Consider the following 13,288-nt stretch of genomic DNA (forward strand, 5'->3'; position numbering starts at 1 on the left):
TAAGAGGATAACATCAGAAAATTAAAAAACATCAATGTAAATCAAATTAATTTGCAGCAATATTCCCAAATACGACACTGATTCATAAATCATTTTTCAAAGATAGCCATTGATTTTGTGATCAATAACAATCTGCACTATGTAACCATATGAAACATTCCTTGCCACTTCAAAAAAGTACATTTACACAACAATTAACACTGCCCCCGAATAGACATTGAGAGGGTTAAATAAAATTTAATTTCAGAGGTTTTAAGATGGTTTATAAAACAGAAGTGATGTCTAGGTCAGCAAAATCACTTCTTCCCCAAAATGTACAATAAACATATTCATATTTAATTAGCAGAAGTATCTGGTAAATTTGGTCCTGTAATTTTATTCCAATATACATGCAGGCCTACTCTCCCAGAGCTTTAGTGTCAAGACGGGCGTCAAGCAGGGATGTCTACTCTCACCATTCCTGTTCCTCCTTGCAATTGACTGGATCATGATGGAAACAACTGAAGGGAAAAGAAATGGAACTCAGTGGACAATGTGGGAACAGCTAGATGACCTTGACTTTGCAGACGACATAGTTCTCCTTTCACACACACAGATACAAATGCAGGAGATGGAGGACAGACTCTTACAAGCTGCAACAAAACTTGGTCTTACACCCAATACAGCAAAGACACAGGTGATGAAGATCCACTCCATCCAGCAAACCTATCCTCATGCACAGCACTGCCCTGAAGGAGGTAGAAACATTCACATACCTAGGCAGTGTTGTGGGCACCACCGGAGGGGCAGATGCAGACATAAAAAGCAGAATCAATAAGGCTAGGGTGGTGTTTAACATGCTCAGGAGGATCTGGAGTTCAAGATACATCTCAACAAACACCAAAATATGCATCTTTAACTCAAATATGAAGCAGGTGATGCTGTATGGATCAGAGACATGGAAAACAACAAAACACACAAAAAACAGGCTGCTAACATTCATTAACACCTGCCTCAGGAGAATACTAAACATCTGGAGGAGACAAAGTGAGCAATGTGGACCTGTGGAAAACAACAAGCCAGGATCCCATTGACTTACAAATTTGAAAGACAAAATGGAGTTGGATTGGACACACCCTCAGAAAATCTGCCACAAACATCACCCGGCAAGCCCTGAAATGGAACCCCCAAGGAAAAATGAAAAGCGGTCACCCCAGGAACAGCTGGAGAAGAGGTATCCAGGCAGAAATGTCTGGGAGTGGGCTCAAATGGGGAGATCTTGAAAGAACCGCCAACAACCGAGTGAGGTGGAGGACATTTGTCAATGGCCTGTGCTCCCTAGAGGAACCAAGGGCTTAAGAAGAAGAAGAATTTTATTCCAAGAGATAAAGACCCATAGTTACTTGGATTATAATCAAAAGGATGTAGGTATCCATTACTTCATCAGATTTCTGCAGGCCATAAGAAATAAAAACAGGCATTCAAATACCTTTCACAGATTCAGGTCTATCAAATGCTTTACAACAGTTCAAAAGTACTTCATTAATTGTAATGTAAAAAGAACAGCAGGTAACCTGTACAAGATATGCTCTCAATAAAAACATATCAAATAACTTTCTGATGAAAGGACTTAAATATTGGTTATGATACAACTGATAAATGAACTAGGTCTTGCACAAAACTAGTGCCTTGAGATGTGTTTACGTTCACTTGTGGTGCCAGATGAGAGCCTCAGTTCAACATCCCACTTGAAAGATTACATTTTCAATTTACTGAAAAGTTCCAGCCTAGACCTTTGTGCTAGAGTCCTTGGAATGGACATGAACACTCACTTGGCCAATACGAGTGAGGAATTGTGCCACAGTTCCAACACATTATAACCCACACAAAGATAAGCAACAAGAACCGTCCTTCAAATCGCCAAAGTTCTTATGATTTAAAATATGGGGAGGTCAAATACTTGCCAAAGACGTTTAAAAACAAGTTTCATTGTGGGTTTTTCTCTTTAAAAAAAATTACTTATAGGCGTCATTAACCTTGAACTTAGAAAGATCACCAATTTATCATCTTGGTTTTGGAATATTATTGTCACATGTACCAAGATACGATGAAAAACTTTGTACGCTAGCCAGTCAAATCATGCTTTACATGATTACAACTAAAGCTATGCATGTTCAACAGGTAGAATATAATGTTACAGCATTATAGCATTACAGTTACAGAGAAAATGCAGAAGTGCAGATTCAATAAAGGTGCAAGTGCCGCAATGAGACAGGTTGGGAGATCGAGACTTCAGCCTTGGCTTACGAGAGGACCGTTCAGTAGTCTGATAACGACAGGGAAGAAGCAGTTCTTGAATCGGGGGCATGTGCTTTCAAGCTCTTGTATCTTCTGCCTGACAGGAGAAGAGGGAATGACCGGTCCTTGATTATATTGGCTGCTTTCCTGAGGTAGCATAAAGTTAGTTTGAAAGGGGGTCTGGATTGTGTGATAGATTGGGTTGCATCTACTACTCTGCAACTTCTTGCGGTCTTGGGCAGACTTGTTGCTAAACCAAGCTATGATGCATCTCAATAGGATGCTTTCTGCTGTGCATCTACAGAAATTGCTGGAAGTCGGAGACATGTCAGAGACTTTGGGAGATTGTGCCTCACAAATCTGATTGGGTTTTCTGAGGAAGTAACTAAAAAGGTTAACAAGGCAGGTATTCTTCTATCTATAGTCTTTCCAGCCATAAGTAATCATTTAAAAAGAAAAACAATTGTGTATTTTTGTGTTTAAGTACTGACATAATTTATTGGGAGGTGGTCACTTCCTCGTTTTATTAGCACACAACTGCATCAATTCTTATGTATAGCCATACATTTATTTTACTGGTTAGCTTCTTAGATAAATGTCTTCTGCTCAATAGGTCCAATGTACACTTGATAAAAAAATTCAGCAACTTTTTGTATCATACCTCAGGTGAGCAATTATACAGTAGTAATTTTTCTATGTTTTGTGTTTAAGTACACATCCAATAGTAAGCTTGCAGAAATTTAATCAAAATACTACAAAGCATATTGAACCATCTCAACAAAATTCTTGTCTTACATTTCCATATAATTGTTAAATTCAATAAGTACCTAATGGTCAAAATGTTTTTTTAACCTACTTTAAAGCTTTTCATGTGAAATACTATTTTACCTACTCATTTATTAATTTTTTAAAAATGAATAATGAAACTGAATGCGAGATCAATGTGACTGAAATAGCTTATGTTAATCGGTTGAAGGAACAATAATGGATGGGTAGTGGGTGCTTTCTTTGCCGGCCATTGAACAAATAAAATAAAAGTGACAGGGCTCACACATTAATAATATGTGAGGTACCAGTGACAGAAAGAGGCAAAATTCTGATTCATATTGGTTGGTGACTTTAATGAATATTACAATGCTGGCTGCCCATGTTTCTCCCTTTGATAAGTTCAAGTTTATTATGTATATGCACAAGGATGACAAGTTGCAATTAAAAATCTTACTTGCAGCAGCATAGGCACATAGACACAAACAAACACATAAAAAGGAATTATGCATAAATTACATCAAATTGTAAGAGAAAGACTGCAAAAAAAAGAGATGTGCAAAAACATAATTTGAAAAAAAATAAATGCATAGTAGGGCAAGAAATGAGCTGTAGTGTTCTCTTATCAAAGTAGGATTAGGGTTATCATATCATATCATATATATACAGCCGGAAACAGGCCTTTTCGGCCCTCCGTCCGTGCCGCCCAGCGATCCCCGTACATTAACACTATCCTACACCCACTAGGGACAATTTTTTTAACATTTTACCCAGCCAATTAACCTACATACCTGTACGTCTTTGGAGTGTGGGAGGAAACCGAAAATCTCGGAGAAAACCCACGCAGGTCACGGGGAGAACGTACAAACTCCTTACAGTGCAGCACCCGTAGTCAGGATCGAACCCGAGTCTCCGGCGCTGCATTCGCTGTAAAGCAGCAACTCTACCACTGCGCTACCGTTGGATCAAAAACCTGATAGTTGCAGGAAAGCAGCTGTTCATTAACCTGGCAGTGTGGGACTTCAGCCCTCTGCACCTCCTGTCCCATGGTAGCAACGAGAAGAGGGCATGGCCCGGGTGGTGGGGATCCTTGATGACATCTTTGAGGCAGCACCTCGTGTAGATACTTTTGATGAAGGGAAAGGCTACGTCTGCCATGGACTGCGAGTCCACCACTCTCTGCAGTTTCTTGTATTCCTGTGCGTTAGAATTGCCATACCAGACAATGGCACAACCAGTCAGGATACTTTGTACAGTACATCTGCAAAGGTTTGAGCATTCAGAGACATACCAAATGTCTTTAAACTTTGGAGAAAGCAGAGATGTTGGCGCGCCTAACTTTATGTTTACATTTATGTGCATTTTAGTCATGCAAGATGATTATGCCTAGGAATTTGAAGCTGTTAACCCTTTGCACACCAGCCCATCAATTAAAACTGCCATGTGGTTTCCTGACTCCCTTGTGAAGTAAATTATTTGCTCCTTGATGTGTGAGATGTTACTGTTGCAGCATCACTTAACCAGATGTTCGATCTCTCTCCTGTACACTGACTCATCACCACTGGTGATTCGTTTAGTGGTGTCGTCTGTGAATTTATAGATGGAGCCACATCATCTTGGTCATCATCATGTGCACTTAGCCACATCATCAAGAGAGTAGAACAAAGGATAACTACAAAGATTTGAGGTGCACATGTGTTGATGATCAATGAGGAGGAGATGTTATCAATCCATCTGTCACTGGGAAGTCAAGGGTCCTGTTGCAAAGAGAGGTACAGGCTCAGGTCTTGGAGCTTGATGAGTTGAGGGGATGAGAGTGTTGAACAGTGAGCTGCAGTCGATAACAGCAGCATGAAGTATGCGTTCCTCTTATCCACGTGGTCCAGAGCAGAATGGAGAGCCAGTGTGGTAGCATCTGTTGTGGTACTGGGAAATTGAAGCACATACAGGCAATTTCTGAGTCTGGAGTAAATTTGTTTCTCAACAAACCTCTCAAAACATTTAATCATGGTAGGTGGAAGTGCTACCGGACAGTAGTCATAGTTTTGAAAGTGGTGGGAACCTCAGATCACAGAAGCAAGTGGTTGAGGATATCCTTGAATACTCCAGCCAGTTGGTCGGCCAGGTAAACCATCTAAGCCAGAGGCATTGAGGATTTACCTTCTTGAAAGATACTCTGATATCAGCCTCAGAGATCGGGATCACAAGGTTGTCAGACGCTGTGGGGTCTCGTGTTGGTGCGTCATTGTTCTCGCATTCAAGACATCCGTGGAATGTACTGAGCTCATCCAGAGGTGCTGCATCATTGCCACTTATAGTACTCGGTTTCAGCTTGTGGGAAGCAAGCCATGCCACAGCTGTTGAACATCCATCTGTAACTCCAGCTCAGCTCAGATTGTCTCTCGGCGCTCTTGGTGGCCTTAAGGAAGTCATACCTGGATTTCTTAGATGAAACAAGATCGCTAGCGTTGAAAGCCCCAGATCGAACCCCAAGCAGATTACGAGTCCCCTGGTTCATCTAGAGCTTCTGCTCAAGGAAGACTCGGAATGTTTTTGTAGGTACACACTCAAAGCTTTTTTTTTGGTCAGTAAAAACCATGGCATCTTTATTCAGGTTCGCTGACAAATCCTTGAACATGGTCTATCCCACCGACTTGAAGCAGTCTCGCAACCGCTTCACTGACGAGCACTTCAGCTTCTGTCTGTGGGCAAGAAGCAATGAGTCTACGCTTTAATCACTAACAAGTGGAACAATCCAGAGATTCTACTTCTCTTCCTCTCAGATCCATATCTCTTGGATTTTAAAAACAAGGAACTGCAGACGCTGGTTTAAACACAAGGACATAAAGTGCTGGAGTGACTCAGCAGGTTGTGCAGCATCTCTGGAGAACATGGATAGGTAACATTTCAGGTCTATCCATTCTGTGCCTATCCCATGGGACTTTTAGACCAGTTTCCAATGTGGTACATGGTTGATAGTCATTGAAATCCATGTTGACTACAACAACCACACTACTCACATCTACACATTGTCAAAAATCTAATAAAATCAATAAAACTGATCAAAGAAGATCTCCCATTAAAGTCATCTTGACAATCCTAGATTAATCCTCAGCTCTACAAATGAAAATTAATCCTGCCTTACAGATTTATTTCCAATAATTTCCTACATTAGACTCCCCATCCTATAATCACCTGCCTATTCCCTGCTAGTCTTGCTTGGGTTACAGGGAACCACATTTGTTGCCCAGCAGTCTTTGGCACCTCATATGGGGCCAGTGAAGATATGAAAGTCCAGAGCCCCAGCAATTTCCTCCCTTGCCTTCCATTGTAGTCTGGAATACATCTCATTAGACTCTGGGAATCTATCTGCCTTCAGAATCTAACATCACCTCCTTTTTGAATTAATTTATTCTATAAATCCTCTCTCCCCCTCCCTGAATTGGCCAACATCAAATGTACTTTACTATTGCAAGTACAGATGAGAAATATCCACTTAAAAGTTTGCCTACATTCTCTCCTTCCCTTCCAGATTGACTCTTTGGCACCTGATAAGAACCTACTCTTTCTGGCACCGTCTGCCCTTAAAATACTGAAAAAGATGTTTTGTGATTTTTTTAGGTCTCTTCCCCGGGGCGAGGCTCGGCCGCGGGACTTAACATCGCCCGGCGCGGCTCGGCCGCGGGATTTTCCATCGCCCGGTGCGGCTCGGCCGCGGGACTTAACAGCACTCGGTGCGGCTCGGCCGCAGGAGTTTGGAGTCGCTGTGATGGATGTTTGTGTTGGGGCTGTGTGTCTTGTGTTTTTTGTACTGCTGGCAAATTAATTTTATTCGGTAAAGCGAATGACAATAAAAGCTATTCTGTATTCTGTATTAGGCTTGTTGTCCAGCCTGTACCTTAGATGACGTGGCTTGAAAGGCAATTTCTACTTGGTGATGCTCCTATGCTGTCCTTACCCTTCTAGCTGGTAGAGGTGGTGGGTTTGGAAGGAATGGGTGTCTTGGTGGTTTGCTGCAGTGAAATCTATAGAAAGTACAAACTACTGCTACTGTGTCTTGGTGGTGGAATGACTGAACAGTTGTGGATGGGGTGCCTCTCAGGCAGGCTGCAATGTCCTGTGTGGTGTCGAGCTTCCTGGGTGTTGTTGAAGCTGCACACATCCAGGCAAGTGGAGATTATTCCACCACACTCCTCGCGACCCTTGTAGATGATGGGCAGGTTGCAGGATTCTTCATCTCTGACCTTCTTTTGGAGCCACAGGGTATTATGTGTCTACAAGGGCAGATCAGAGGCTTCTGCTCAGTTTCTGGTCAATGGTAGCCTCCCAAAATATTAATAATGGGGGATTCAGTGACAGTAATATCATTGAATGTCAGGGGGTGATAGCTGGATATTCTCTTGTTGTATATTGAGGCGCCACCTGGGGGTCAAGCCACTTACTGATCGAACCTTCGTCACCAGAACTGGAACGATCACGTGACAGGGAGATGACACAGTCGGAGATGAGAGTTGACAGTCGGAGATGAGAGTTGACAGTTGGAGATGAGAGTTGACAGTTGGAGATGAGCTCAGCTCGAGCCCACGAGTCGACAGACGTGTGGTGCTCCTCTCAACAGCATCAAGCACCCAACTATTCTCCTAACTAAGCACGTATATTCAACCACTGTTACGTTAATAAAACCCATTTTGATTCACAACGCTTGGTTTACTACAATACGATCATTGTCTAGTACTCGTATAGTGAAAAAGTCACAAAAATGTTACTTGCCACTCATCAGCCAAAGGCTAGATATTGGCTGGTTCGTGCTGCATTTGGTTGTGGATTTCCTCATTGTCTGAGGAGTGGCAAATTATGTGAATGTTTAATTATCAGTGAACATTCCTACTTATTTAGTTTAGAAATACAGCAATGGAAACAAGCCAATCATCTATCACCTGTTCGTACATAATTCAATGCTATCCCACTTTCTCATCCACTCCTTATACACCGAGGGCAATTTGTCAAGGCCAATTAACCTACAAATCCTGGAATGTGGGAGGAAACCAGGGGACCCGGAGGTAACTTAAACAATCACAGGTAGAACATGTAAACTCCCCACAGGCAGTACCAGAGGTCAGGATCAAACCTGTGGCAATGAGGCAGCAGCTCTATCAGCTGCACCACTGTGCAGCTGGCAGATGAAGGAAAATCATTGATGGAACAGCTGAAGATGATTGAGCATATTTCCAGCAAAACAATCTGGCTTTGTGCTGCATATGATTCCAACCAGCAGAGGGTTCAGTCCCCACCCATCCCGCAATTCCCATCGACAGTTGCCACACTCAATCAAATGCTGCTTGTTGTCAAGAGCAGTCACACACTACTGGAGTTCAGCTTTTTGACCATATTTGGACCAAGGCTGTAACAAAATAAGGAGTGATTTTGCAGGACCCAAACACCACTTGAGAGCACCATCAATTGTCCATGTTGCCTAGAGAAGTACTTGCAACCCAGACTACCTTTGCAAACTCCTCTCTTGTATTGAAAGCAACCGCACTCCAGTTCAGTACTTAACTTCTGGTTTTGCTCGCTTCTCCATAATATTAAAACGTACAAACTTATGGTCACCATTTCACCAAATGTTCTTCCACTAACACTCCTGCCTGCTGCCTAAATTAGATCTTGTATTAATATCCAGAGTACTTTTATGTCCATCCTGGCTCATAAAACTTTCTCAGACACACTTTAAAATTCCACTCCCTCTAGTCTTTTCACATCAAAACATTCCCAGCTAATACTAGCAAAGTTGAGCATCCAACTATGACTACCCAATTATTTTTATGCTTCTCAATGTTTTGCCTGGATATCTATTCTTTTATTTCCTACTGCGGCTCAACTCATCCAAGTGGACCTAGATGCCCATCCAAGCTAGTCCCAGATTCGGCCCCTCCAAACCTTTCCTATCCATTAGGATCCTCCAAACCGACCACCTCTGTTTTGTTTCAAAAGTCCACCCATAAAACAGTGGGGGTTTTTTTTTCTAGATTTAGTCTCTGGAACACATCAGCTCAGTTGATAAGATTTGCTCTTTCAGATCTAATATTGTGGGCCACAATTGAGAGTTAAGGTTTCAGGCCAAAGCCCCTTAGTCAGGACCCTGTTTCTCTTCCCACAGATGCTAACCGACCTTCTGAGTGTTTTACCACAAGACACAGGAGCAGAATTAGGCCGTTGGGCCCATTGAATTTGCTCCACCATTTGATTGTGGCTGATCTATTTTTCCCTCTCAACCCCTGACCCACTCTCTGTATAAAGTTACTCAGCATATCACCTTTAAACTTTTGCTGCTCACAAAGCTATGCCCTCTAGTCTCTGACGTTTCCACCCTGCGAAAACTTACTAAACAACCATTTTCATCATAAGATCATATGACACAGCAACAGAGTTTGACCATTCAGCCCATCGAGTCTCCTCTACGGCTGATCTATTTTTCCTTCTTAACCCCATTCTCCTGCCTTCTCCCCATAACCTTTGACGCACTTACTAATCAAGAACCTGTCAATCACCGCTTTAAAAGATTTAACAATTTCTACTTTTATTTCAGATATGCAGTATGTTTGATTTTTAGCTGTGCAATCTTAACGCCGATTACGCAATCGTAGATATTTGCTAGTTATCTAACTAGACTGCAACAATGTTTGCTGTAATAACGATAGCGAATGCGCTATTAAACTAAAGTAACAGATCGGCTGCAAAACTCCTCCTAAATGTCCCGGGAACACAATGAGAGTTATAGTTCTTTTTTTCCATCTTGGGTTCAAGTCTTTTCTCATTGTCATCTCAGTAGTTTGAGAGAGGAAGCAGATTTCAATTAGGCAAATGGACTTGATGCCTCTTGATTCATGAGCAAAGGCCCATTCAACATATAAAAAGCCCATGCAACATATAAAAAGTCCCAACTTGGGAGTTTTGTACTGGAGGAATCCTTAAAAGTGTCGGGTATTGCAGACTGGAACTGTGGAGTAAATAGGCCCAGTGATCAGGGAATTAACCCTTGCAACAAAAAAAGTAAAGTTTACATGTGCAATCCAAGTTGACATCCCACAATTCACGATGGGAATAACTGCTTACTTATTGAGTTCAGCTCAGCTACTGAAATGTCGCAACCACTTCAATTCACAATCAATAAAATAAACGTAATTCGCGAAATCGTGGTATTTTTAAGCATCCCGTGTTAAAAACCCCAATGAGAAAGATTTCCGCCGGTCGCCCGCACGGTTCATTCTGAATCCTTGCAAAAGACAAGGGTTTCACAATAAATGATCAGTGTGCAGCTAAAGCTTCGCTCAAGATGCGAGGGGACAGTTTAACTGCTCCAACTATATAACTGACAAATAAAAAGCTTCCGCTGCAATTCACCAGCCCTGCCAGAGTGGGAAATCCAGTCCTTGGAAAGTTGCAGCAGGAACTATAAAGGTACTTACAAAGGGAAAAGCTAAAGGGTAATTCGCATTACTCTCTTGAGCCCAAGCAGACTGAGGAGCGGCAGCATACAAAAAAAACCCCACTGAAATCGACATCTGATTAACATTCAAAGGTTAGGGGGAAAATCCACCAATTTACAGCGTCAGCAGTCGAATGACAACCTGGTTATTAACACATCTACCAATAAACAATAGCGACCGGTCCTACCAAGAGAAGCAACGAACACTGCAACAAAAAGGCACAAGCAAATCTTCCTGCGCTCCACCGTCTCCATTCTCACTACTGCTGCTGTTGAAAGCCGCGACGATAGCTATAAATAACCCGTGAATGAGTCACATAGAGGGAGAAAAAGAACGTGCTAGTCTGCCTCAGTCTCAACAGCGCCACGTGTTTCCACTGTGGCACTGAAATCAACACGCTCGAACCAGACAAGACCCAAACCCGCCCCTCAACCAGTCGATTGGTCAAAAACGGGATCCGGATTTGAACTAGAAAACTCACGAATTGCGTCCACTGCCGGAATTAAATATGTGATGGAGAGCTATTATATGGGGTGGGAGCTGAACTGGCAAAATTTGTAGCAAAGCGTCAACCACGGTACTCTAAAGCACCAATTGCCACTTTTGATTGTTGTAGTTGACAGACGAAAGAAGAAGCGATTATATTTTGTAAGATTGCATTGTGTCCCAGGATGATTGTAGTGCTGTGCACACTTTAAAGTATTTTTTAAAGTATTGCCCTTGAATTTAAATGTTCTTGAAAAGGTGGCGGTGAATTACAGATGAAGAAACTCCTACGAGAGGTTTGAGATGGGAGCTCCAGGAAGGGTTAGAATGTTGGCAGACTTGCAAAATATTTCCATGAAAAAACATGGAACTGAATTAGCTGCCTAATCTCTCTATTTTAGTTCAGCAAATGGAAAAGATGCAGGTTTTATGTCTTTTTCACCATCACTCTTCAACTATTGGGGTGGTGCAACAGTAGAGTTGCGTCCTTGTAGTGCCAGAGACCCGGGTATGATCCTGACTATGGGTGTTATTTGTAAGGAGTCTGTCCATACTCCCTGTGACTGTGGATTTTCTCTGAGTGCTCTGGTTTCCTCCTACAATCCAAAGACATTCAGGTTTGTTGGTTAATTGGCTTTGTTAAAGTTGTAAATTGTCTGTAGTGTGTAGGATAGTGCAAGTGTACTGGTCAGCATGGACTCAGTGGGCCAGTTTCTGCGTTGTATCTCTAAAGTCTCAGGTTTAAACTATTCTCCTTTTAGAGTATCAGTTTAAAATTCAAAATGACCTATCAAAAGTAAATTCTAGTACTTAGATCTGGACGTCGGTCATCAGTAGCTGTCATGGCGCTGTTTACATGAAGACACGTGCTCTCTTGCTTGGATGATGATATAATCTAACTGGCACCAGTATATGGATCGGGAGCATGACCATAAGATGTTGTGCTAGAACAGAATGTTGATTCTGATATGACCAGGCTCCAAGAATTATGCCAGCAGGAGGACTCCAGTAATTAGATTTCCCCACTCCCTCCTTGCCAAGCACACCCCATGACTGTGACCTTTCCAACCTTAGTTTTGAAGTTCCCCAGGAGGATCAGTTTATCTCCTCTTCAATGCAGATCTAGATTTTTCCAAGGTCTTCCTTTACCACAGCTTTAGTTCCCAGAGTTAGGGCATATGTGCTGATATATCTAACGTGTTGGTTCCACGTTAGAGTTAGAGGATGAGTCATAATGTTCACTTATTTGATAAAGAAAGTGGCTGAGACACCAAACCACATAATTCTTGATGGTAAAATTCACTATGGGAAGACAGTTTCTCATTTGGTTTTCTCGTTTTCTTTCAGCTAATCAATCTCCTGCCTGTTGTATCTCATTCGTATATCAAAATCAAATCAAATCAAATTACTTTTATTGTCATTCAAAAATAGATTTGAATGAAATTGTCATTACCATGCAGTCATAAACAATAAAGTGCACAAGACACACAATTACATAAGTTTAACACAGACAACCAACACAGTGATTCCTCCAGGCACACCCTCACTGTGATGGAAGGCAAAGTCTTATCTCCTCCTCTGTTCTTCTCCTACGATCAGGCAGTCAAACTGCTGCTTCGAGGCGATCGAGACTCCCGACTTTTGAAACCCCCGCCGGGCGATGGAAGGTCCCAGGGCCGAGCCGAGCAGGCCGATGAAGGTCCTGAGCCCCCACTGGGCGATGGAAGGTGCCGCGGCCGAGCCACGCAGGGCGATGAAGGTCCTGCGAACGGGTCGATCGAGCCTTGCGATTCGGGGAGGTCGAAGCTGCTACGGCTGGAGCTCCCGAAAGCCGGTCACCAGCGGGTCACCAGCCGGAACCCGTGAGCTCCCGATGTTACGGTCCATAGAGCCCACGGCCGAAGCCTCCGAAGGTGGAGTCGCAGCCACAGTAACAGCGCCACCACAACCTCCGAAAGTCGGCCAGCTCAGAGATGGTAAGTCCAGGCCCTGTGACCGGAGCCTTCAAGGTCAATCCCAGCTGGAGGCCACCAACTCCACGGTGTTAGGCCGAAGCGCGAACGGAGATACGACATGGGAAAAGGTTGCATCTCCGTTGAGGAAGAGATTTTAAAAAACGGGTTTCCCCCACCACCCCCCACATATACACAGCTAAAAATAGGTAATTACATACATCTAAACGCTAACAATAGACAAAGAAAGAAAAAAGACAGACTGCCGGTGAGCCGCAGCCGCATGGCGCAGCCACTTCCGGTGATGTCTGAGTTCCAATG

At 42.8% G+C, this 13,288-nt stretch overlaps 1 protein-coding gene across 1 annotated transcript in view; it reads right to left on the reverse strand.

Annotated features, from left to right (window-relative positions):
* The window catches only part of LOC144598368 (uncharacterized), a 51,252-nt gene extending 40,359 nt beyond the window's left edge, over positions 1-10,893 (reverse strand). Inside the window, exon 1 of the mRNA XM_078408449.1 lies at positions 10,717-10,893. Coding sequence (XP_078264575.1) covers positions 10,717-10,783 — 67 coding nt within the window. The 5' untranslated portion in view covers positions 10,784-10,893. The remainder of the gene's footprint in view (positions 1-10,716) is intronic.
* Between the last annotated feature and the right edge of the window lie 2,395 nt (positions 10,894-13,288).

The sequence above is a fragment of the Rhinoraja longicauda genome, chromosome 11 (assembly GCF_053455715.1).
Source record: "Rhinoraja longicauda isolate Sanriku21f chromosome 11, sRhiLon1.1, whole genome shotgun sequence".
Taxonomy (NCBI): Eukaryota; Metazoa; Chordata; class Chondrichthyes; order Rajiformes; family Arhynchobatidae; genus Rhinoraja; species Rhinoraja longicauda.